General features: G+C 35.5%; 3 protein-coding genes and 1 pseudogene across 4 annotated transcripts; 1 reads left to right on the top strand and 3 right to left on the bottom strand.

Annotated features, from left to right (window-relative positions):
• Nucleotides 1–706: 706 nt before the first annotated feature.
• Nucleotides 707–3,637, bottom strand: LOC9314831 (annotated as a pseudogene).
• Nucleotides 3,638–3,829: 192 nt separating this feature from the next.
• LOC9316659 (50S ribosomal protein L24) lies at nucleotides 3,830–5,313 on the bottom strand. Of its 2 annotated transcripts, none has more exons than XM_021029546.1 (6): nucleotides 5,186–5,313; nucleotides 4,938–5,005; nucleotides 4,762–4,857; nucleotides 4,488–4,591; nucleotides 4,276–4,412; nucleotides 3,830–4,110 (listed from the first exon to the last, which is right to left on the bottom strand). In XM_021029546.1, exons 2-6 carry the CDS (start codon nucleotides 4,995–4,997, stop codon nucleotides 4,028–4,030), a joined length of 480 nt encoding a protein of 159 aa, XP_020885205.1. In that variant the 5' UTR covers nucleotides 4,998–5,005; nucleotides 5,186–5,313; the 3' UTR covers nucleotides 3,830–4,027. The 2 variants fall into 2 exon arrangements, with proteins under 2 accessions (XP_020885205.1, XP_020885206.1); XM_021029547.1 differs by lacking the exon at nucleotides 5,186–5,313 and adding an exon at nucleotides 5,139–5,158.
• A 110-nt stretch (nucleotides 5,314–5,423) lies between these two features.
• Nucleotides 5,424–11,543, bottom strand: LOC110229418 (ATPase 5, plasma membrane-type). Its single transcript, XM_021029536.1, is given in 16 exon segments — nucleotides 5,424–5,665; nucleotides 5,872–6,053; nucleotides 6,144–6,326; nucleotides 6,439–6,612; nucleotides 6,683–6,843; nucleotides 6,923–7,004; nucleotides 7,097–7,129; nucleotides 7,213–7,451; nucleotides 7,546–7,710; nucleotides 7,800–7,944; nucleotides 8,028–8,086; nucleotides 8,089–8,131; nucleotides 8,223–9,107; nucleotides 10,722–10,958; nucleotides 11,042–11,161; nucleotides 11,431–11,543. Coding segments are annotated over 16 exon segments (2,868 nt in total). The 5' UTR covers nucleotides 11,494–11,543; the 3' UTR covers nucleotides 5,424–5,568.
• Nucleotides 11,544–21,245: 9,702 nt separating this feature from the next.
• On the top strand, nucleotides 21,246–22,407 carry LOC110229053 (patellin-4-like). The gene is made up of 2 exons (XM_021027852.1): nucleotides 21,246–22,256; nucleotides 22,369–22,407. The coding sequence occupies exons 1-2, from the start codon at nucleotides 21,246–21,248 to the stop codon at nucleotides 22,405–22,407; spliced, it is 1,050 nt and encodes a 349-aa protein (XP_020883511.1).
• The last annotated feature ends 1,725 nt before the right edge of the window (nucleotides 22,408–24,132 follow it).

The following is a 24,132-nucleotide window of genomic DNA, read 5'->3' as shown; positions in this document are numbered from 1 at the left end:
TAAATTTAGCTACATGTCCATACACTTTTCTAGAGTCATATATCGAACTATATAGTGCTAAATTTATCAATAGGTATTTACGTAGTTAGGTTAGTGGTTTAAAATTATTAATTTCCACCCATACGTGTTGGTTATAGATTCAAATTTCAGAATTACGAAGACAATTGGACGGCTTGCATTTAATAATCGTTCCTCGTTTTTTGTGTCGCCGTGTAAAGGTAATTTCACATGCAGAACATTTAAAAACAGTTATTTCATTCGTTCTCGTCACCAATAGTCAATGGTGTTTATCACACGCGCATGGCCAAGACACCAACTGGTTTTATTGTAATTTCTTTCGAATCAGAGCCCATATGTAACTATTATTTTCTTTTGTTTGGGACCAAATCTACTATTGTCTTTTACCTAATTACTTATCCCAATTTTGTCTCTGCACAAAATCACCCTAGTTTTATTGAGATTAATTTTTTTTTTTTTGTGGTATTTTCAAAGACAAAAAGTTTAGGGTGGAAAGAGCTGAAAAATCAGCCAACCCGTGAATATATATATATATGTGTGTGTTTACTTCATTGTTGTATCATGTCTCTTCAAGACTTATCATTCTTTGTAACATAGTCCCTGTGGCCAATTATTAACTGTACTCATAGAGGTCAATAAAATAGAAGGTAGTGGACTGCAGAGCAGTCATATTTGTAGTGAGATCAAATGTAACTTAAGTGGGGCTTTTATTATATAAACAAAGATTGATTATTCTCATGAATAAATTGTGTCACAAGTCCTCTAATTGATTTGCAGCTGAGAAAAGCTAGAGAGCCAAAAAAATATTATATACCAAGTCTCATTTGTTGAACAAAAATACTCTCTTCTTTCCCTTCTTTCTCTACAGAGCCTGCAACGAAATATCAAACCAAAATAATCAGTCATTGCTAATGAAAGCTTGAAGTCTTCTAGAGATTGTAACGAGAGTGATAAAATGAATTTAATGCTTTGAAGAACATTACTCTCTTGATAAATAATCTCAGGGTGACTACTATTTCATCTCTTGAGCTGCCAAAGACAATAGAAGATTAAATGCTAACAGTGGAGTATTCAACAGATATATAACAAACAATATGAATACACAAGACCCTATCATTTATTGAATCAAATGTGTGATATATCTCCTACACTTGTGTGTCTAATCATACTGGGATTCATAGATAGGAGGATCATTGGACCAAGCATATGCTGATTGATCCGGATCGGCTTTTGAACTCACTAAGTACTTTCAACCTAATTAATTTTTGTCAGACTCATCAAACTCAAAGCATTCTTATGGACTACTTCCCTCTTTGAAAGAAAGTTAAGTTCTACTCACCAGATAAGGTCTGTCGATCCATTATCTGCTTGTAAAGGAATGCTCACTACCATCAGAACCAATGATAACAAGTTCTGCTGGTTGCCCAAACGGAATTGTTATCTACACAAGTACGACAAGAAGGATTTAAATATTAGTTTAAAGCTCGTTGCCTTTCCTACATCAAACATTTACTTACAACGATATGAAAAATCAGCTGAAAACAAAAATTATGGTTTCGCTACGTGCTCTTGTAGAGAAGACGTTTAAATCAGTAAACTACAGTCTGCTCAATGAACATGCATGTAAGACGCAGATCTTGTTTAGGAAGTAACAAAGCGTTGAAAACTCTTTATTCAGCGACTCTAAAATTCAACTTATAAAATGGGACAAGCCTTATAGCTTACAGAGGCATTCCTATTGCTTACAGAAGCATTCCTATTGCTTAGTATTGATATACAATATGTATGCATCATAAGTTCAACACGCAAAGCTCCCTCCATACCCACACCGCCACACGTTTCACAGACGAGCGCAATTTATTTAATGACAATAAAGGACAGAAACAAATAAGGCATAAGTCTTACAGCAGTAGAAGCTGAGAACTTTTCTGCAATTGTGAGATTATTATTACACTTGATGCTGTAACCTTCTCTCTTAATAGATAACGTAGCTGCTTCCCATATATCCAGGAAACCAGTCTGTTCATGCATGTGAAAGATTAATCCAAGAAAAGCCAGATAATACATAGCCAAAATATACGAGTTGAAATGGCAAATGTTATACCGCATGAGAAACTTTGTATGAAGCATGACCAGTATGAAGAGTCTTCTCTATATTGCTCTGCATCTCTGGAACTGCGAAAATAAAAAGAGGATTACTGTTACATATAGGTCTGACAATAAATATTATTAAGTTTTCGAAGAATCCTTCAGATTTAAAGGAACCACACTCTTACACAACCAACCAGAAACAGCTCAGCGAGCATAAAAGACGTAACATCTTAATATCAAGACGTAAACCGACAAGTGGCCTAGTTAAATAGGAACTCAAGAGGCTGATTCTCTAAGTAAATAGATTAACTTACGGCAAGCGATCTTGCGAATTGCGATTATTATTGGCAAAAACCTTCACAAGCTCCCCCTGAAATCAGAAAGTAGCAAATGAATATTGCAAACCACATGAAAAAACTGAAAAACAATCAGCAGAAAACAACAGTAAGGACATCTAACAAAACTGTTAAATCGTATCTGTACTTTCCCACGGCGAATCTTTTCCCCTACAAGATTTTAGCATGAAATCTAGCCCACGACACAAAAATGCTGAGGTAAATAATGGAAACTAAAATCCATATCAAGATTCCAGTATATCACAAAATCCTAATCCTCACTTTCCACAGAAAAGAACTAGTCAACATATAATCTCGTTCATACAAAAAGATATTAACCTTTCGGTTCCTGTCATCCAAAGGCTGAACCTCAATAGCAAGATATAAATGAACATCATCAGCAGTGACAAGGTAATTTGGCTGCTTTGCTCCTGCATTAGAAGTTCGTTAGCGACTAGATTCTTATTTCAATATAAAGAAATAAGAAACAAAATTCAGCAGGAGGGGAATGTACCATCAATGTAATTCACAGATCCATCTTCTAGATGACATACCCACTGAAAATTGAAGAACAGAAGTAGATAAGATTAGATGCAGTTAAACACATAAGTAAAGGAAGCGATTCTGTTTTTCTATGTAGTACGAACCTCAAAATTACAACCCATTAATGGAGTAACCACAAGCCTGAAGTTCATGTCCAGGATAAGGTTCTCCTGAAATTTGGAGGTCATCAAATACATACCCATATGATGGATTTTGGGCATCCTCGACCACAGTCTTGCTGATAGGCTCAAGAAACTGAACATGTTTAGGTGGAGTTTCGTCTACTTTCCTCAGAGCAGGAGATTCGTCGAAACTCGTACGAGTCGTACCTGGTTGCACATGCATCTCAAAGGCTGCCGACTGACTAGTACACACTGAAACGAATTTAATCTTCAAACTATGTTCAACATTGCAGACAACTATCCACCAATAACTACAGTGCATACAACCAGGAGACCACTACGAAATTGATCATAATCGTAACAGGACAAAATTAGATGGTATGGCACCTCATGACAGATCAAGACATAAGACTCTTGGCCTATGACTAATCTGATACTTTTGAGAATTGACATCATCATATGAGCATAGGAAAAAGTCGATGAACATTCAGGGTGCAGAAGAGGGATACTAACTATTGGCTTAGAACAAGGAATTTTCAGAGTCAACAGGAAAGACTCAAGCGTCAAGATTCATTGCCAAATTAAATCAAATACTTTCCAGCATGATTTACAAGTCAAGAGAAAGCAGTCAGAGTCAAGAGTCATTGCCAAATTAAATCAAATAACTTGTCAGTGTGTTCTACGAGTCAAGAGCCAACAGTCAGAGTCAAGAGCCAACAGTCAGAGTCAAGAGTCATAGCCAAATTGAAAAGTTCACAAGATCAATGAAATAAACGACTCCGTTTCAGCCAGGATCAAAGGTTCTTTCAACAAAGCCTCACAGCTCTTGACCCAAATCAAACTATAATGGATTGGAAAATGAAGAATCTATTTAGGAGCAGCAACATTTTTGGAACGAAACTGTAAAGAGGCTTCAGCTCAAAGATCAGGCATGCCCTTTCCTGTTTTAGCATCATATGTCTGCTCCCAGACATACTCCATTGGTGTGTCCTTGGGGCCAGCTGCGTAAGAAAACAAGTATTAATCCTTGTGCAAGAAAACCGCTACTGTGTTTATTCTATCGTATGATTATGTTGTTCTCAAATAGCTAACAGATATTCCACTACATATTTCCAAAATCCAATGTGTAAATCCCATGTTTAGAGAGATGTTGAGCTTCTATGTACCAGTTGCGGGTCTTGGTGTAGCCCTTATCTTTAGAATCTCAGGGCGAGGAATGATGGAACCAGATGTGCCTGTGCCTCTGGCTACTCTTACTTTTGTTCCATCCTCTAGGTACTTGACACCAACCTTACAAGGCCTCCTGAGGTAGAAAAGATGACAGACAAATAAGAATACCATAGTTTGAGCAAAAGAGTAGTGCAGAGTGAGATCATACCCAGTGACTGGATCAACAACTTGGACATTAGAGGCGTGAAGAGGAGCCTCTACCGTGAAAATTCCACCTTCATGATCAGGGCCTCCCTTTATATGCTTCTTGATCTGCGAATACAGAAAAAAATATACACAAGCTGTAACAAACAGAGTTTCAGTAAGTAGCCAAATACTATCCCAAAACGAAAAGAGTTGAACAATTCAAAACATTTATGTTTATGTAGCTAGCCCATGGAATGAGACCGAGCAAAAAGATATCCACAAGAAGACAATCTCACCAGATTCTTTCCTTCAACAATGACACGATTTTGGGATCGGATGACGCGCTTTATGGTTCCAGTCTCACCCTTATCTTTGCCACGAATTATCATTACCTACATCAAAAATGAAACCAAACTAATGAACAACACAAGAAGAAGAGGAATAGTGAACAAAGTTAGTTGTCCTCTCTCACATTATCCCCTCGAAGTATCTTCCAGTGTCTGATGAGTTTCTCAGCAGCTTTCCAACCCATGGCTCCTCCTACTCACAACAAAGACAAAAATCAGCAGTGAAATGGAAATGAAGAAACCAAATCAAAGAAATTGCAAAACCCAGACTAATCTTCGTAAAGTTTCTACTAGCCGTGCATTGCACTAGAACAGAGAGCAATTACGTTTATCGATCTCTATAATAATAAATAGCGATCTACTTTTTACAAACCTTGGAAAATGGAGAAAACTGATGATTAAAAACGAAATCGTCACAAATCGAAGGGGACCAAACAATCTCCGACGATCGATGAGAGAGAGAGAGAGATTGAGCAAGGAAGGAAGGAGCCTAAAGAGCGGAGAGGTTTCGGGTTTTAGGTTTTCGATGGATAAAGGCCCAGGCAGGTGTATCACTCATTCACTCAAATTTAGTAGATTTTTATTTCGTTAAAAGGCTAAAAGCTTTACACTTTACAAAATCAGTTTTAATTTACCATTTCAATTAACTAATCTAAAATTACAACTATTTACAACATAATTTCCATAAAGATTTTATTGTAAATTGCTAGTTATACTCGATAAAGTTTTTTTTTTTACATATTTGTGAATTTTAGCTTAGACTGTGTAATGTTGCTGAATCGTGTCAATGTCAAGTCCTTTAAGCTTCACAACTGACTCTACGTGCCCTTTTAATGTATTTATCTCTCTCAGCCTGCACAGATCATCAAACCTCATCAGTTGACAAAAACTTGTGGAATAACCGAAAACGAAAATCGATTTTCGACTAAGATCAAGTTTTGGTTAATGTTATGAAGTCGGAGAAGTTAAGACAGGCGAGAATCGGGTTGAGCTCATGTACATATGGAGTTACTAGAGCTTTGAATTGATGGTGTGAAGAGTATAGATTAGTTTCTTTACCTGACAACCTCAGCTCGCCGTTTAGCCTGTTCAGCGATCTGAGAAAGCTCACTGTAACTATTCTTTTCGTTAAAGATGTTGTTTGTATCTGCTGGTTGAAGTCCATGGAGAGTTCTTTGAGCTGCAGCCCATTGAGCTTCTCTTTCCTCTTTCCCATAGTCTTTCTTCGTCGTGAAGGCAGTCTGATTTGTTTTGTACATAGAAAAACAACAAATAAATATTGCAAGATTTTTTGTAGGTTACTCTGGGATTTTCGGTATTGGTATCGCTACCTTGTTCTCAAGAAGGTTTAACCAAGCTTTTCCACTCAAAACGTAGCGGATCCCAAACTTGAGTAAGTCAAGAGGGATATACGTTATGAGACTGTATAGCCAGATCACTCCAGCCCATCCCCAACCGGCTCCTTCTATCCGTGCAAAACTCCAGTTTGCATAAACTGCTATTAATGTCGCCACCTGAGATTGCATAGGCCGCTATATCAACTTCTTGTTCTGTTTTCATGAATGTTTTCAAAAGAGTTTAAGGAGAAGGAGAAGCATGTGTTATATTATATAAATTTGTGCATACCAGTTGAGCTATGATAAATGCACCAAGTAAGAGAAGACCAGGGCATTCGACGTAGGACCAGCTACGGGATCTGGTGACGAAGATGAGAGCCTGACTTATGATGCTAACTTGTAGATACAGAGCAGCCATCATTTGTTCAGGACGTTGGCCCAGTGGTCTCACACCAAAATAGTTCTACATAACCCCAAAAGAGTTTAGCTTTTTGAACTGGCCTAGAGCAGCAATTGAGAATAAGAGTATATACCGAGAAAAAATCACTGTCTTTCATCACCCAGAAGAAAACGACTGTCATCAAGGCCTGGTAGCCTCCAAGCACGACGCCGGTCGAGAAGATTTCTCTGAGTTTCCAGCTATCTGGCTGTGGAGATGGCTTCAGCCTGTCCTTTGATATTGTCATGATTGTTCCTATAAGTAGCAATGCTTCTGTTGGTTTTATCAACTGTTAACTATTATATGCAGTTAGTACTCTATAATGTGACCTCACCGTCATTTAAGATTGCTATGATCAGAACCATGAAAGGCGAAATATCGAACTGCCATATGAGAGCAATGAACATGAAGCCAAACTGCACACGTTGCGATAACTTTACATTAGGATTGAAACCATTTAAAGTTTTAAACCAAATGAAATCTCGTGACACCTACTAAGTACACTTACCACAATACGTATCGTTACTGAAACCGCATAAATCTACACAGAGAGACGACGTCAAGATTGGCGTTAGTGAGTCTGCGAAAGGCCGAAATATTGAATGAGAAGAAGTTTTAACTCACAGTGTAGTTTTTCATTCTTTGGAATATGGCTCTACTGGTGAGCACTGCACTAAAGATAACGCTCAATCCAGGTTCTGTGAGAACGATATCAGAAGCGCCTCTCGCAGCATCAGTAGCATCAGCAACAGCTATACCAATATCCGCCTTCTTGAGAGCCGGGGCATCATTCACACCATCTCCAGTCATACCACATATGTGCTTCCTTTGTTGAAGCCTACTAACAATCTCATACTTGTGTTCTGTTTCCGTGCACCAGAGAATCTATCAATAAGAATCTGGACACGTACTAGAACGCATGGTTAAGAATATAGCCTTCTATTAAAGTGTATATACCTGGAAAGACTCCAGCAAACCCATCGGCCTTCTCTATCAGTTCATCCACAGGAAGTGCACCTAAGGAAGAATCTTTGTCTTGTCCAAGCAGCGCAGAAGAAGGATACATGTTCGTACCCATTCCAAGCCTTCGACCGGTTTCTTTCCCGATTGCAAGCTGGTCCCCTGGTTTCAATCAGAAGAGAAAACTAGTTTCAAGCAAAATGAAGTGCAGAGAGACAAGGACTAACTCAGAAGATTTGTATGATTCTTACCGGTTATCATCTTAACATTCACACCGAGGTTTAAAGCCCTCCTGATTGTCTCGGCACTGTCATGCCTCGGAGGATCAAAAAGAGGTAAAAGACCTACAAGTTGCCATGGGCCACCAGGAGCATCTTTCTTCTTCTCAGGAACTTCCTGCACCATTAAAATCGATATGAATCACGACAAAGAAACAAGGACACAGAAACTTCACGATATATATTAACTGAAAACTAAACCTGTCTTGCAACAGCCAAAGATCGAAGTCCACGCTCAGCAAACTTATCAATCACTCCATGACTTTCCTCCTAACATCTTCCTTGCAATTGCAGAGGTTCAGTATCTGTTAACAACGGTGCATAATGATCATCAGCAAAACCAATGACTTGAGCTGAGCAACATATAAAACATAGAAAAAGCCAGTTCATCAATACCTGCTCTGGAGCTCCTTTACTAGCTCTATGCCAGCTTCCATCAGAGTCAATATACGTCAAAGCAGTTCTCTTATCAACTGGATTAAAAGGAAAATAATGAACCTCTCTAACACCAGCTCTAGCTTCTTTAGGATCAGCAAGCATTCCAACAATAGCTGCAACAATCGCATCTTGATTCTCAATCCTCGAAGCTCTCGCAGCCAAAAGGAAAACATGTTCTTTACCAACTCCTTTCGCAAAAACCTCGACTAAATTTCTATCAACCGTGAGCTTATTAAGCGTAAGAGTTCCAGTCTTATCACTACACAAAACATCCATACCAGCCATTTCCTCAATTGCAGTCATTCTCTTAGTAATAGCTCCTTGTTGAGACAATCTATGAGAACCAATCGCCATTGTAACAGATAACACACTTGGCATAGCTATAGGAATCCCTCCGATCAACAAAACAAGTAAATTATCGATTCCGTCTCGATATCTCCGGCGTTGAATCGGATACATCACTAAAAGCTCAACGATGATTCCTAAAGCAATCGAACAGATACAGAAGTTACCAATCGAAGTGAGAACTTTCTGGAAATGGCCGATTTGGTTTGTGTTGTCGACGAGATGAGCTGCTTTGCCGAAGAATGTGTGGACTCCGGTGGCGATGACGATTGCTTCGATCTCGCCTTGTTTGCAAATTGAGCCGGAGAAGACTTCATCGCCGGGGTTTTTTGTGACGGGGATTGATTCGCCGGTGAGAGATGATTGATCGATTTTGAGAGGATCGCCGTCGAGTAAACGTGCGTCGGCGGGAATGATATCGCCGAGCTTGATGCTGATTACATCTCCGGGAACGAGAATAGATGCTTCTTGCTCGCTCCATTGATTATCTCTGAGCACCTTCACTCATAATAACCAAAACAGAAATCAAATTTTTATGATAATTATACCAATTTTTTCATGTTTTCAAATTATTTATATCAAATTTTGTACGTTTTATGTTTTTTCAAAATGATTTCATTATCAAACGTGATATAAATAGAAAAAAACGTAATGGGATTAGTCAAAAATCAAAATTTTAACATAAACAACTATTTTTCATAATTCAATTTTAGGTTAAGGACAATGATCCTCTTTAAATTCTTAAATCTAAAAAAATTAACCACATGTGTTTACTTTATTTTTTTTTAACTTATTATTTTGCTCGCCGTTTTTTCTAGTTTTTTTCTAAACAAAAAAAATTCTACAAATTTAACACTAAAAATTAACAAAAAAATGAGGACGTAGCGCATTGGCATCCCTGGCACTCCCCTAGAGCCGTCTTTTAGGTAAAACTTTCGGGTTCGAGGTGTGATATTCGCCTTTTTACCAATTAGTTTGGTTTTGAATAACTGCATATCAACTAAGGTGGGGGTATTGAACGAGTGAATTTGGAAGAATTTAATAGAATGTTAAATTCTAGTGTTATTCAACAAGGTATTTTATGAATTCTTTTAAATTCTTCTGTTATTCAATTTCTTAATTTCTTAATTCTATCAAATGCAAGTGTTATTCAATATTATGTAGTTTTGGATGAAAAAGTTATTTGACAAGAATTTAATAGAAATTCTAGTGTAAAATGTAAAGAACAAACTCTCAGCTTTTAGGTTGTGATTTTGAAAGAATTAAAAACTATATTGGGACGCTTAGGTTTTGACGTTGTCGGTGACGGTCTCCGGAGAATTGTGCAGTTAGCGGTTTGACGGTAGAGGTGGGAGCATCTCCGAGACCGGGACTGACATCGATATCGTCGCCGGAAACTTGTGCGATTAGCGTCTGGAAGGAGACAAGATTATCTCTAAGAGCGACATCAGAATTATCTGTAGTAAGCTTAAAGTGAGTTTGAAGAGAGATTGGTTATGGATCAAACAGCACAACAATGGTGGAACCAAAGGAAGGAGTGTGAAGGATTATGTGACAGAATAGATTGGGAGTGAGATTAATGAGAGATGATGATGCCTCCTCTCTTCATGACCAGAATATTAACCCTACCTATACAGGAAGAAGATGGATCGTATAGATTGGATAGATGTTAAGTGGAGAGCTACAATCGTGGGATAATTTTCTACCAAATTCTATTAAAATATTAAAAAGTATAATCGTTAGAATTAAACAATTCCTTAAAAATCTGTAGCTTACTTCTTTAATTCTATCCAATTGAATTCTATTCAATTCTTTCATCCAATAACCCCCCCTAAATGTTAAAAGATCTGTTATTGATATATATATTTGCTCTTAAAATATACAACATACTGTTTTGAATCGGAGTAGTGACACATCGACAACACTAACACTCAATATCCATGTTTCTTGTTGATATATTCTTAAAAGAAGTACAATTTATAAACCTAAAAATTGTACCATATGGCTTATAGAAAAAACCTACAGTTTAGTTATAATTTTAATTCGATTAATAATTGAGTTGATATATATAGAGTATGTTTATAGGCAATTAAAAGAAGTTAATTGGTTAACCTTTGTCTTGGGGGCTAGACCGGCCATGAGAGCAGCTGCAGCGTTACCGGCGTTGTTTTCCTCAATGAAACTAATGGTTGAGTTGATGAATAGCAAACACACTATTCCCACAAAGTCTTGCCAATCCGGTGGCCGTCCTCCTCCGTTCGCCAAAGCGATCGCCATTAGTGCTGCAGCCTCCATCACCCACGACAATGGGTTCCACATGAACCCTAAAAACTTTAGGAACTTGCTTTCCTGCGTGTTACACCAATCACAACATTAACGTAGTTTCATTAATGGTCATTTACAAAGCAAAAAAAAAAAGATTAAGAAGAAACCTTCTTCTCTTCAAGCTTGTTGGGACCAAAAAGGTCGAGACGGTGAGAAGCTTCATCTGCCGTAAGACCTTGTTTTGTACATTTCAGCTCCTCGAACACTTCCTCCATGGGTATTCGTACCTGTATGTACCCATCATTTGTATTATTATTATTATTATTATTTTTTGAACAAACATTTGTGTTATTATTTATTATTCATTTTTGACTCATTAATGGAACACAAACACTAGTATATCGTATGGGAAAAATATAGCCAAAAATTACAGTCGTTACCAATCGCCCCTACACCGAATTAGTTGCAAGTTACTATACATATAACTTTTACGTAACGTACAATTTAGAATCAGTAGGGCTAGATACTATAAAACTAAGAAGACATATATATATACCAGATCAACGGATTCATTCTTGATGTGGTCGAGTTCCATGCCTTTCCCAGAGGCAGCCGCCATATTGACGCCGGGAAGAAAGAGAGTGAAGAAGAAGAAAGGAAATAAAAGAAAAGGATTTAGGATAGTTATGAGGAGAAGATGAAAGTGGAGAAATATGACAACCTTAGGTCTTTATAGCGTACATGAACATTAATTAGTATTAAAAACTTCAAAAGACGTCACGAAAATGTGAAAGTGTGAAATTGGGCTTTTATGAGGAAGGCTTGTATATGTGTGCGCACTTTTGGTAAATATATCGACCGGTTCACGAGTTCACTTCTTTTTCCATTTCCATTTTCTACGAGGTGTTTCTACTATTATTTTGTTGTCTTTGGATTTTCTTCTTTCAACATTTTTGGTCTGGTACTAATTTATATGCAATTTTCTTTTGCGAGTGATTTGTTATTTTGGATTTAAATGTTTTGCGTTAGATGTATATTCAGTTGAAAATGAGTCCAACGTATAAGTTATTAAATTAATGACTAACATGATAATGTCCCATGTATCACCATATGAATTAAATGATGATAGAATCAATTATGGATTTGCCATTTTTTGGGATGGCATTTGTGGATTTTGCCCTTTTTTGAATAGTTTATGGATTTTGCTTTTTTTCAGACTACGGAAACATGCGTTTTATTCGTTATGTTTGGGTTTAGTCGGTTGTGGTTGTTCTTAGGGTTTAGTATTTTGTATAAACTACGTATTTTTACCAAAAAAAACTCGAAATACGTACATTTTTAAGTGTTAGAAAATGGCAAATCCATAAGATTTTTGCAAAAATGGCATTTTCAAAAGATTTTGGTAAAAAAGGGCAAAATCAACAATAATCCCATGATGATATGATGAAATATAGGTTCGACCATACTAGAAATTAGAGAGATAATAAATTCACGAGAAAAAAGGGAGATCGAACTTTGTCTTTGCCATGTGAACCCAAAAAGGTGCTGGATGCTCGTGGGTCGTGGCAATGCAATGATACGATCATCTTACCCTCGGGTTCTTCTCTTTTATTTACTTTTTTGGCCATTCTTCTTCTCTATACGTAGACGGCCATGTGGAGATATATCAAATGTCTTAAGTTTTGGATCGTTCCCATTTTTTATTTTTAGCAAAGAAGTTCCAAATCAAAGCTTATAATATCCTCGAGCGGACAACAAAAAAATGTTAAATTAGTTTCATTTCCGTCGCTCATGTTCGAATTCGTGACTTTGACAATTATTTTTTCTTGAATTTAAATTAGTTTCATCGAATCTGATTATTTTTCTCTATGTTAGGAATGGTATGGTCAAAATCTATTCATGATGGTGATGCCTAAGGCTAACTAAAGCCCTCCTCCCAATTCCCAAATGAACATGCACTTCTCTTAGGTGGTGTTATTCAATGATGGATTTTAATAGAATTGAAATCCAACATCAATCCAGTGTTATTCAACTAATGATTATAAATCTAACGTTAAAATCTGGTGTTATTAGATCTTATACTTCATTAGATCTTATACTTCATTAGATTTTAAAAGTTTGGTGTTATTCAATGGTGGAGTTATAGTCAATTCTTTAAGGTTTGTAAAATCCAGTGTTATTCAAAACTAAAAGACTTGAAAAATCTTTGTATATTAAGTCATTTCAAATGAAACCTCTTTGGAGTTTCATGAGTAAATTATTAGAATCAAAATCCAAGATATACTGCAGAGATTTTGAAATCCACACAAACAGATTCTTAAAACCAATATCAGAAAACAAATCTGAACCTTAAAGAATTGACTTTAACTCCACCATTGAATAACAAGAATCCCGTAATGTAAATTTAAAGCCACGTATCTTTCTCTTTTTCATTAATACTAGATTTAATGTCCGCGTGTTGCGCGGGATTTTAATTTAAAATCTCTTTTATTAATAAAATTTTTTGATATAAAATATAATCATTTAAATTTAAAAGATAAATATTTGAGCATAAATATAATAATTCAAATTTTAACATCATTTCATATAAAATATAAATATACCTAGGGGGTGTATTCAATAAAAAATTTGAAATGATTTGTATTAAAAAGATAAATCTTATGTTATTCAAACATGAATTTTAAAAATCTTTTTAAAATCAAGTGTTATTGGATTAGTGATTTTAAAATCTACAATCAAATCCATTGTTATTGGAAACATTTTAAGTTGTGGATTTGAAATGACTTGAGTGATTTTTGGTGGGATTTCAGAGAATATCTTATTTAAAAATTCAAATATCCAAATCCCATGGTTTTAGGTGGGATTTGGGAGAGTTTTGATATCAAATTCCCTAATTCACCAAAATTCACCAAAATCATCTCAAAACTCATTAAAACTCAAATCACTCCAAATTCTTTCTTCAATACACCCCCCTAGTTTCATGAACATTATTTAGTGTAAATGTACATCTATAATATCATATTGCTATAACAGCTTTAGCGAGCATGTTTTACCCATTGAAGCAAGTACATTGTGCCATAAGAGAATTTTCGACGAAGTCATCAATGTGCCTATTTTATCTAACTTTTCATCAATACACCACCAAATGGTTAAACTCAACTTTGAATCTAATAATCTGTTTAATAACGTATGTCATGTATTTTTCCAAAAACTCATTCGTTTCACACAATGAATGAGTTCTCAAAGAATTTAACCTTAGTCATGTGCATTATCTTTCTAAGTTTTAGATGTTTATTTTTAAACACTTTTAACTACCAATTCTTTCGTCATCTTCTATGATGCACTCGTTGATTCTCGACATCTACTTTCTTCACTAGTAGAAAATTTTTGTATAGCCACGGTTTAGCCATGGACATTCGTGGCTAATTTCATTCCAGCCACGAATTAGTCACTTAACAATAACGTGACAATTTTCGTGGCATTTTGGTGGTTTTTCGTGGCTAATATTTGCCACGGATTTTATCTGTAACAAATTCGTGGCTAAATATAGCTACGAAATTATTCCATAGCTAAATCGTGGCTATTTGCTACGAAAAAGCCATAAAATTTTCGTGATTATTTTATTTTCGAATTTATTTTATTATATAGCCACGAATTTGTCACTAATTTATCCGTGGCTAGACGAAAACCTTAATCTTAAAGACAAACTCTAAATTTATAAACTCTAAACAAAAATCTAATTACTAATGTATACCCTAATTAAAATGAAGATCCAACACTTTTATAAAATTCTTAGTTTTTAAATCAAACATTTCAAATCTATACCCCAAACCCTCAATTTAACTCCAAATCCTAAAATCTAAACTTTAATTAAAATTTTCATTATAGAAATTAAACCATAAACTCTAAAAAAGAAATCTAATTAATATACCCAACAACTAAGACATTTTGTCTACCATTTATATTTAATATACCAAATACAACTGCAAATTGCAAAATTAATAAACCAAATAATAATGACTTCTTATTGGTTAGTTCATAGAGACATGGATTGCTCTTTTGCTATTCTCCACCGTTGATAAACTATATCCAACGGACACAAATTTTCTCAATTGTTTTTCTTCTCCTTTTCTCATCTTCGTCACCTTCCACCTTCCACCTCTCATTTCAGCTTTCACAGGGGGAGACTTGGAGAGTGAGAAAGAAAGAGATTGCAGGTGAGTGTGTGAATCAATGAGTAGAGCTGGTGAAGTGGGCCTCTCTCTGATTCTTTTCCTCTCCTTTTCTCATCTTCGTCACCTTCCACCTTCCACCTCTTCTCCTCATCCAAGAGAGCACACCTCCTCCGCCAACCCCCAAAACTACAACATAGAAGACTAAGCCACAACTACGACGTCGTTCACCACCACCACCACCATTGACAAAGTTCAACGGATCGGCGCCGTGACATCAGCCATGGATTTCAACGCAACGACGCCGTCACATCAGCCATGGAGTCTGATCCAAGTTCCGATTGCTGTAATGTTTTCAACGGGCAACAATGAGAGCTCCTAGATCTGATGTCCAGCCACCAGATCCTACGCCACGAGACGACCGAAGATGCTTGACGGAAGAAGACATCTCGTGAAATATTTTTAAAATTTTTTTTTTGTTAAAATCATTGTGTTTTATAAATAAATTAATTTTCCATTTTAATTAATAAATAATAATCTTTTTTGTTTCCGTATTTTTTTTTATTAAAATTATATGAAAAAGTCACGAATTAGTCAGGATTATTTTCGTGGCTGTAGACTTGTAGAGCCACGAATATATAAGTGGCTATCCGTGAGAAATCAGCTACGAAATACGCGTAACTAGATCGTGGCTACATAGCTACGAAAAGCCACGAAATAAAAAAGCCACGATGCTATAGCCACGTTTTTTGTTTCCTGGCTATTGACTCACATATTATATATATTGGAATATGAATTCATTTTCAAGATATATCATTAATTATTTTCTCCTTAATTATAGTCTTTCAATACTCAAATTTTTGGGTCAAAAGCATTTGATATTTTGATGAAATATCAATCTTGTTTTGCTTTTTGATCATGTTATAAAGTTGTAGTTCTATTTGAGAATATGCTATACAAATTACATATCACTTTTCTAATGGCTTACATTTTTATTTTATATTTTGTGTAGAACTCATGAATAATATGAACATTGATTATTTTTTTTTAAAGATGGATGGTAATGTTTCAAAATTTTCAAGAATTTTTTTTATAATTTTACAAGATAAAGTGTTTGTCTTAAATTATAAATTTAAGATGAGTTTAGTAATTTTTTTTCTTTAAGTGAAAATTTAATAATAAATAAAAATATGTAGTATATTGTTCTTAGAAACTAATGTTTTACTTTAACTTTTAATTTTTGTTTAAGATTTTATATACAAAATTACATAAATTTATTTTTATTCTACCATGTATTTAAAATATCCTCAAAATATTTAAAGATTTGAAGTATGATCAGTTTTAATTTTTATCTATTAAAAGTGGAAGTATATTATTACTACTAATAATATTTTTATAGTTTTTTTTATTATTTTAATATTTCATTTATTTTACATAATTCGTTTTTTCATTATTTAAAATTTCTATTAATTATAAGTAACATAAATATGCCCAAAATAAATGTTTAAAGTGTATTTTAATGTAAAATAAATAATGTTGCTTAGGTGGATGCTTAGGTGGATATGCTAGATGGAGAGAAGACTCTCCCATTATATATATAGATTTATTTATGTAAAGTACTGTGAAATTGTGTCTTTGGTTTAATATCTAGTACTATTCATATTAAAGTATTTTACTAAAAAAACCATAATATGCTACCTCCTTCTTGAAGAGAGAGATGAATTGTGAATGTTGTGTCGGATTTTAGAACTCTGATTTTATAATGAATCTCTAGATGTCACAACTACATTCTTTAGATGTGCTAAAATGTTTTAAATTAAAAATAATGCTATAGAAATATCATGCAATATCACAATCTTTGAATTTTTAAATAAGCTTTCAAATTAAATTTCAAATATTTTAATAATTTATATTATACAAATAAAGTTGCATTTACGTTATTCATAAATTTAGGTTTATGATATGTTGCGTTTTTGGTGTCTTCAATCTTTGACTAGTCCTTGTTTTGAGTCGTTTGTCGCATCGTTGTCCGTCTTGTGCGTCTTTTTAGTCTTGTCTTGAGTCTTTTACAGGTCATAGGTGCTTGAGCGGAATTTAGAGGTTTTCGAGCGTTGTTGGGCTTGTTTCGGGCCAAAAACGACCAGTGATTGGGGATACCAGTGAGTCAGTGACTGGGGATCGATCGATCCTAGGTGGGAATCGATCGATATGGGAAGTGACGACGAAACGAGAACGACCAGTGATTGGGGATCGATCGACCTGAGAAGTGACGACGAAACGATAATATACCAGTAGCTAGGGATCGATCGATCACAGGTGGGGATTGATTGATCCAACCCTCAGACGTCCGAGCCGGTTTTCCTTAACCGGATTTTACTTGCTGTTTTCTGTACTCGGGTATAAAATCCTAAAAACCTAATTTCACATTCACGTTTTCTTTCTGCAACAATTCTGAGATTTTTCTTCTGTAAGCAATACTTTGGATTAGAGATTCATCCTTATGACAATTTGGAGAAGATTTCTAAACCCCATATTTTATTTTATCAATTGAATCATGTTTTTTTTTTACATCAATTTTTGTTGTTTCTTTCTCTATGTGTGAGTAGTTCCTCAATTGGGTGTTAGGGTTCTAAGTAGAAATTCAATGGATTGGTGAATAGATTGTTATAGAGAATTCTCCATCAATAGGTTCTTTGATTTACATGTTCATAATGCTAGAATATGATTGATCACCCTATTTTAGAACATAAGTTTTTCTATGCATCAAAAGTGTTCGATAAAATGCCTGAATGAATATAAATTGAGCAATGTATTTCTAACCAATGAAAATTGACGTTAGAACGCATTGTGAACGAAATGAACAAACTCGTTAATGCAAATTTGATTAGGAAACTACAAATGAAGGTTTAGTAGTTGAATAGTCGAATTTAGTGACTAATGTCTTGTGAATAGTCGAATTTAGTGACTAATGTCTTGCGAGAGAGTTAGTCTTGAATTATGTACTCATAGTTGAAAATGATTCTTCGTTTCTGAATTCCTTGTTTCGATTATCCCGCTAGTCATTGTCTTTTGAAATAGCCTAATGCCCTATGTCTTAAATTCATAAGTTTAATCGTTTTAAATTATTTGCAATTTTATTTACAATTCTGAAAACCCAAACAAACAACTTTTCGCTTTAACTAAGAATGAGTATCGGAAATCTTTAGTATGCCATTGGTTCTTGTGGATCAACCTCGAATATACTACCTAGCGGTTAAGTGTATCGAGTAATTACTCGAGCAATCAGTTTATAATTTGCGGTTTAATTTCAAAATTTAAAATATATGAAAGAATTTGTTTGTGTTAAAATACATATACTTGTATATGTTTATATTGTTTAATCTCAATTAAAAAAACACAATGCATTTGATATAAATAAAATCGTTATATATAAATTTTCGTATTTAAAAATTTGAGATATATAATTATGGTAAGTTTAGGTAATAAGAATAAGTAATATATAGAACTCAAATTGTTTGGTAGATGGATAATATAATTAAATAACTAAAAAATAAATAACTGCGGATAATTGTGAGCTTGACACATAAGCACCAAAGTTTATTGGTTATTTTAATATATAGAGTATATAACATGCATCTTCAAAATTTATTGGCTATAAAATACTCCCTATGTTTCATATTAGATAGGGATGTTAGAGTTTTTTTAATTTTGTTTTATTATATAAGATAGTTTACAAGTTTCAATGCAAACTTTAAATGTATTTGATATTTTGTGACGATTTTATTATGCAGTCTTTTTCTAATCTATTAGTTTTCTAAAAATTAAATATTAAATAAGAGTTTAAAAAAAAAAAAAACTATATGCTTTTAACTAAAACATAATATATTTTGAAACAGAGAGGGTAATAAATATGCATGTCTTATGCTTTATTGTAATCGAAAACGTGTAATTGAAATGCCATAATCCTTTTAATGCACTCACATGTAGCTAGCTATTTGTTTAAAAATATTCTTTATCTTCAGAGATTGAAAGATTCTTTTAGCTGTTAAGTGATATTTTTAACACATTTATAAGTTTCTTTTGTTTGTTTTATCAAGTTTTAGTCGAAAACAAGTCATTTTAGATATCTTTTAGTGTTTTCAGGATTTTGGACCTACGGAACAGAAGTGGACTTTTGAAGGAACAAATGGACCAAAAAGCGTCAAAAGAAGAGATGATCTATTAAGAGGCCTGATCGGTGAAGAGATCAAACCTATCGGTTATCAAGACGCCGCCGCTCGGTTGGGCCTTTGTAAACCTTCCTTTTTCTTCTTTTTAGGGCTGTGTCTCAATCTTTATATAAACTTTTTGTTTTTGTACCGCATGGCATACTTTACTTTACGATTTTTTATTGTTCATCTTCTTTATTTATTGTTGCTTTTAAGATTGTTAAAACCTTTGGTAGATCTCTTCTAAACTCTTGATCCTTCTTCTACAATGATAACATTCACTTAGATCATGTGTGAGTAGTCCGATAATGGAATTTGACCAATTGGTATTGCACTTCACCGATCGGTACTGATCTACGAGCACTTCTATCGATAAATTAGGATCCCCAAAGAAATGGATCATATGTCTAACCTAAGTGTCTTTCTCTGTTATGATCTCTGATAGTTTGCTGCCCTAGTTGTTTTTAAAGCCTTAAATGAATTAGGCCAATTCACTTGTTGCCCATGATCTAATTTCTCAAGCCTAGCCATGGTGTTGAATTGATGGATCTATTAAAGGGAGGCAAATTTGTTGAGTTAAGCTTGAAGAGTTAGTTAACTTGAGTTATAAGTTAGCAAAATAAAAGGATATAGTTTAAGAGATTTGGAAGTTATCCAAAAGTGTTTAGGAGTTATCTAAACACTAAACCTAGTTAGACTTGGATTAGGTCTTTAGGTTTTCTATATAAAAAGAGATACCAAGGTGTGGTAATTCTTATGAGTTTTATGAGAGAGTTTGAGAAAGAGAGAAAGCATTGTATAGTTTTGAGTTAGTTTCTAAACATCAATAAAGAGAGTTATTCTTGTTGAATCATTGTGTTCTTTCTTTTCTCAAGTTCTATATTTGGTATCAGAGCATTAGGTTAGAATCGATCAAGTTAGGACTCGATCTCGGAACCCTATTCACAAGACGCAAGAACCGCAAGGTGGCGGAGATTTTGCAAACACGTCCAAAGGAGTTGGACAAAGCAATACCGATCCATTGCCCCATGCTCACGCCAACGAACTATACGGTATGTGCCATGAGGATGCGTGTATTGCTACGGATTTACAAGGTGTGGGAATCCATAGAACCCGGAACGGATGACGCCAACAAGAACGATGTTGCAATAGCGATGCTATTTCAATCCATCCTGGAGTCCCTTATCTTACAAGTAGGAGATCAAAGTTCACCAAGAGATATTTGGGGAGCGATCAAGACTCGTAACCAAGGGGCTGATCGTGTCAAGGAGGCGCGATTTCAAACCCTGATGTCCGAATTTGAGAGGATAAAGATGACGGATTCAGACACAATTGATGAATTCAGGGGCAAAATATCGGAGATGACATATGAAGAACGGATTCTCGATGAGGAGAATCACGGAGAAACACAAGGCAAGTTGTTGTACGCATATTCGAACCAATATAGCTTTGTAACTTCACGAGGGAGAGGTCGTGGAAGAAGAAGCAGAGGATACAAAGGTCATGTCAACCTTAAAACAGTCAAGACGATGTTCCAGCAAGGAATTGTTCATGGACTGCCAGAAGTGAATGAAGAGAAGAAGTTGTGTGAATCATGTTTAGTAGGGAAACAGACTCGTCAAGTTTTTCCGAAGGCGACTATGTTCCGAGCAACTAAACCATTAGAGTTACTCCATGCTGATCTATGTGGACCCATAACACCATCTAAGCTTGATGAGTCAATCACAGGAAAGGTGAGGTTTGGTGATGATTCTCAAATTGACATCAAAGGAAAAGGCTCGATTGTGTTTATAGCAAAAAATGGAGAGAGAAGAGCTTTACACGATGTATATTACATACCGGACTTGAGAAGCAATATTCTGAGTCTCGGCCAAGCTACCGAGTCGGGCTGCGATGTGAGAATGCGAGAAGATTACTTGACTCTGTATGACCGAGACGGAAAGCTATTAGTTAAAGCAAAAAGGTCCAAAAATAGGCTCTACAAAGTTATCATGAGAATTCCGATTCAACCCTACGATGAAGATAAAGCCTTTACTTCCTCGCCGGAATCTTCACCACCTCGTATGATAAAAGCAAAATCATCGGCCTCGGAAGTAGACGATACGGCGCTAGTTCTCATGGTGGCTAGCGTGAATCAATCAAAATCGAAGGTATTTAACCCGAGTCAACACGTCGTCTTGTTTAACCCTACCCATGAACAGATGTGGCCTCCAATTTATGGCCTCGTGCATCTGTATGCTAAAGACGGGATATCTCAAGGGATGCAAAATCACAAGCCCAAGGGTGTGGAGAAGAGTGTTTTGTTTAAAGAAGAGAGTGATTTCTCTGCTGATATGAAAGAATCTGAGAAAAAGGCTCTGAGCAATCTTAAGTCTAAGCTTGAGGAAGCTATTGTTGAAAACACTCTCTTAAAGACGAAGAAGAAGGAGAGCTCTCCTGTGAAGGAGAAGAAGGAAGAGGTGGTGAAACATGAAGCTGAGATTGAGAAGAAGAAGGAAGAAGCATGGGAAAAGGTTGAAGAAGAGAAGAAATATGAGGCTGTTGTTACCAAAGAAGCAGCGAAAGATGAGACTGTTGTTGAGAGGGTAGAAGAAGAAGACAATAAGGAATACGAAGAGAAGAACAAAGAGAAGTTCTTGAGATGGAGGTTTCAGCTGATGGAGGCAGGAATCCAGAAGTTTAATCCTAAACCAGGAGGTGTTACTTCCGATGAGGATTTGAAGTACGTCAAAGAGAACACTGAATATGCCCGATTTGTCTCTCGACTTGACACCGTCGCTATCAATAAGCAATGCGGTGGTAGAGTAAAGACAGTGGAGGATAAGTATGAAGAAGAAAGATCAAAGAAGAAGACACTTCTGGAAGATACAAGAAATGGCGAATTTCTTGTAGATCATGTTGATGTGCTTCCTGTCAAGACATTGGATGGAAAAATCCACTATCGAACAGAGTCAAAGAAGTCAAAACTAGCTGAAGCCGACACAAATGAAGCAGAGAAGGATGTTCTTTATTATGGAAACAGTTTAAACATATCTCAAAGGAGAGAAAAAGCTAAAAGGAGTAAAAGGGAGAAAAAGAAACATGAGAAGGATTTGCGTAATGAGAATTTACAAGAGGAAGAAACTCCCCAAGCCGCAATTCTGGCTGAAGTGAAAGAAGAACTATCTGCTGCAGATACATTTAAAACCATGAAAAATAAACTAGCAGAATTGAAGAATGTGAAGACAGAGCACGACAAATTTGAAATGAAGGAGGCTGAAGTTCAATTTGTGGCTGGAGTTTTTCATCTGAAGCTTAGTAGAAGTAAGAGTGAGCTGGAAGAATGTGTTGCAGAGGAATCTAAAGCAAAGGCTACTTTGCAGAGAAGCGTTGGGACTACGTTGCAGAGAAGCGTTGTGACTATGTTGCAGAGAAGCGTTGTGACTGCGTCGAGGATGGGAGCAATTTATAGTTTGATTGTGAGAGAAGTGGAAATTTTGGAGTTTGGGTACCTTGATGAGTTCGAATTTAAAACTATTGGCGAAAATCATAATCAAGAACGGTTAGCAGTGGAAGTCTTAGCTGCTGGTGCTGTGTTACCTCACGAGATAATCAGAGTTTTAGATGGTGGAGAAGGTGGACAAGTAGCTGAGCTGCAGTGGAAACAAATGGTGGATGATCTGAAAGAGAAAGGTTCTTTGAGGAATTATATCGCTATCTGTGACGTTTCAGGGTCTATGAATGGTGATTCAATGGAGGTTTCAGTCGCTTTGAATCTGCTAGTCTCTGAGTTATCTGAAGAGCCATGGAGAGGAAAGCTTATAACTTTCAGTCAAAACCCGGAGATGCGCTTGGTGACAGGAGATGACTTGAGATCGAAATCAGAGTTTGTGAGGAATATGCAATGGGGAATGAACACTGTTTTTCAGAAAGTGTTTGACTTGATTCTGAGAGTTGTTGTAAAAGGGAAGCTGAATCTGGATGATGACAAACATAACATTTTGTTGGCCGGTATGAGTGAAATATTAAGCATCAAAGGCGAGAAAGTTTTGTTGAGGATTGACAAGAAGTCGGCTATAGCTTTGACTAAGAATCCGGTGTTCCATGGGAGAAGCAAACACATTCATAGAAGGTACCATTTCATTAGAGAGTGTGTGGAAAATGAGCAAGTGGAGGTAGAACATGTTCCCGGTAATGAGCAAAAGGCGGATATTCTAACCAAGCCACTTGGTAGGATCAAATTTAAAGAGATGAGAAACCTCATTGGAGTTCAAGATGTGAAGAAGGATAACTTCAAGCTTAAGGGGGAGAATGTTGAGTTAAGCTTGAAGAGTTAGTTAACTTGAGTTATAAGTTAGCAAAATAAAAGGATATAGTTTAAGAGATTTGGAAGTTATCCAAAAGTGTTTAGGAGTTATCTAAACACTAAACCTAGTTAGACTTGGATTAGGTCTTTAGGTTTTCTATATAAAAAGAGATACCAAGGTGTGGTAATTCTTATGAGTTTTATGAGAGAGTTTGAGAAAGAGAGAAAACATTGTATAGTTTTGAGTTAGTTTCTAAACATCAATAAAGAGAGTTATTCTTGTTGAATCATTGTGTTCTTTCTTTTCTCAAGTTCTATAAAATTTTCTTAACGGACTTCGTTATAAGTAGTTTTGTAAATTTATTGGACTATGTTCTTATTTCTTGATTGGATTACTTAGAACAAGCTTAGCCAAAGTTTATGAATCTATGTAGTCCCTTCATGGAATTATCAATACAACGCCGTTAGGGTAATTTACAATAGAAATCTGATTTCAAAAACTTTTAGAATCATAATCGAACCTACATGATTTTCATATATTTTTTGATGAATTTCTGATTCTCTATTTCTTATATTTATTTTTATATTATATA

This window comes from Arabidopsis lyrata (assembly GCF_000004255.2).
Source record: "Arabidopsis lyrata subsp. lyrata unplaced genomic scaffold ARALYscaffold_4, whole genome shotgun sequence".
Lineage (NCBI taxonomy): Eukaryota > Viridiplantae > Streptophyta > Magnoliopsida > Brassicales > Brassicaceae > Arabidopsis > Arabidopsis lyrata.
Note: the sequence above shows the minus strand (reverse complement) of the source record. Positions and strands in the feature narration are given on the sequence as shown.

Excerpts from the sequence above, each read along its gene's own strand:
- LOC9316659 (XM_021029546.1), bottom strand. The coding sequence starts at position 4,997 with ATGGGTTGGAAAGCTGCTGAGAAACTCATCAGACACTGGAAGATACTT. Across the intron at positions 4,858-4,937 it reads AGATACTTCGAGGGGATAAT|GTAATGATAATTCGTGGCAA; the intron begins GTGAGAGAGGAC and ends TTTTTGATGTAG. Across the intron at positions 4,592-4,761 it reads TTGTTGAAGGAAAGAATCTG|ATCAAGAAGCATATAAAGGG; the intron begins GTGAGATTGTCT and ends CTGTATTCGCAG.
- LOC110229053 (XM_021027852.1), top strand. The coding sequence starts at position 21,246 with ATGAGAATTCCGATTCAACCCTACGATGAAGATAAAGCCTTTACTTCC. Across the intron at positions 22,257-22,368 it reads CAAATGAAGCAGAGAAGGAT|AGGAAGAAACTCCCCAAGCC; the intron begins GTTCTTTATTAT and ends AGAATTTACAAG.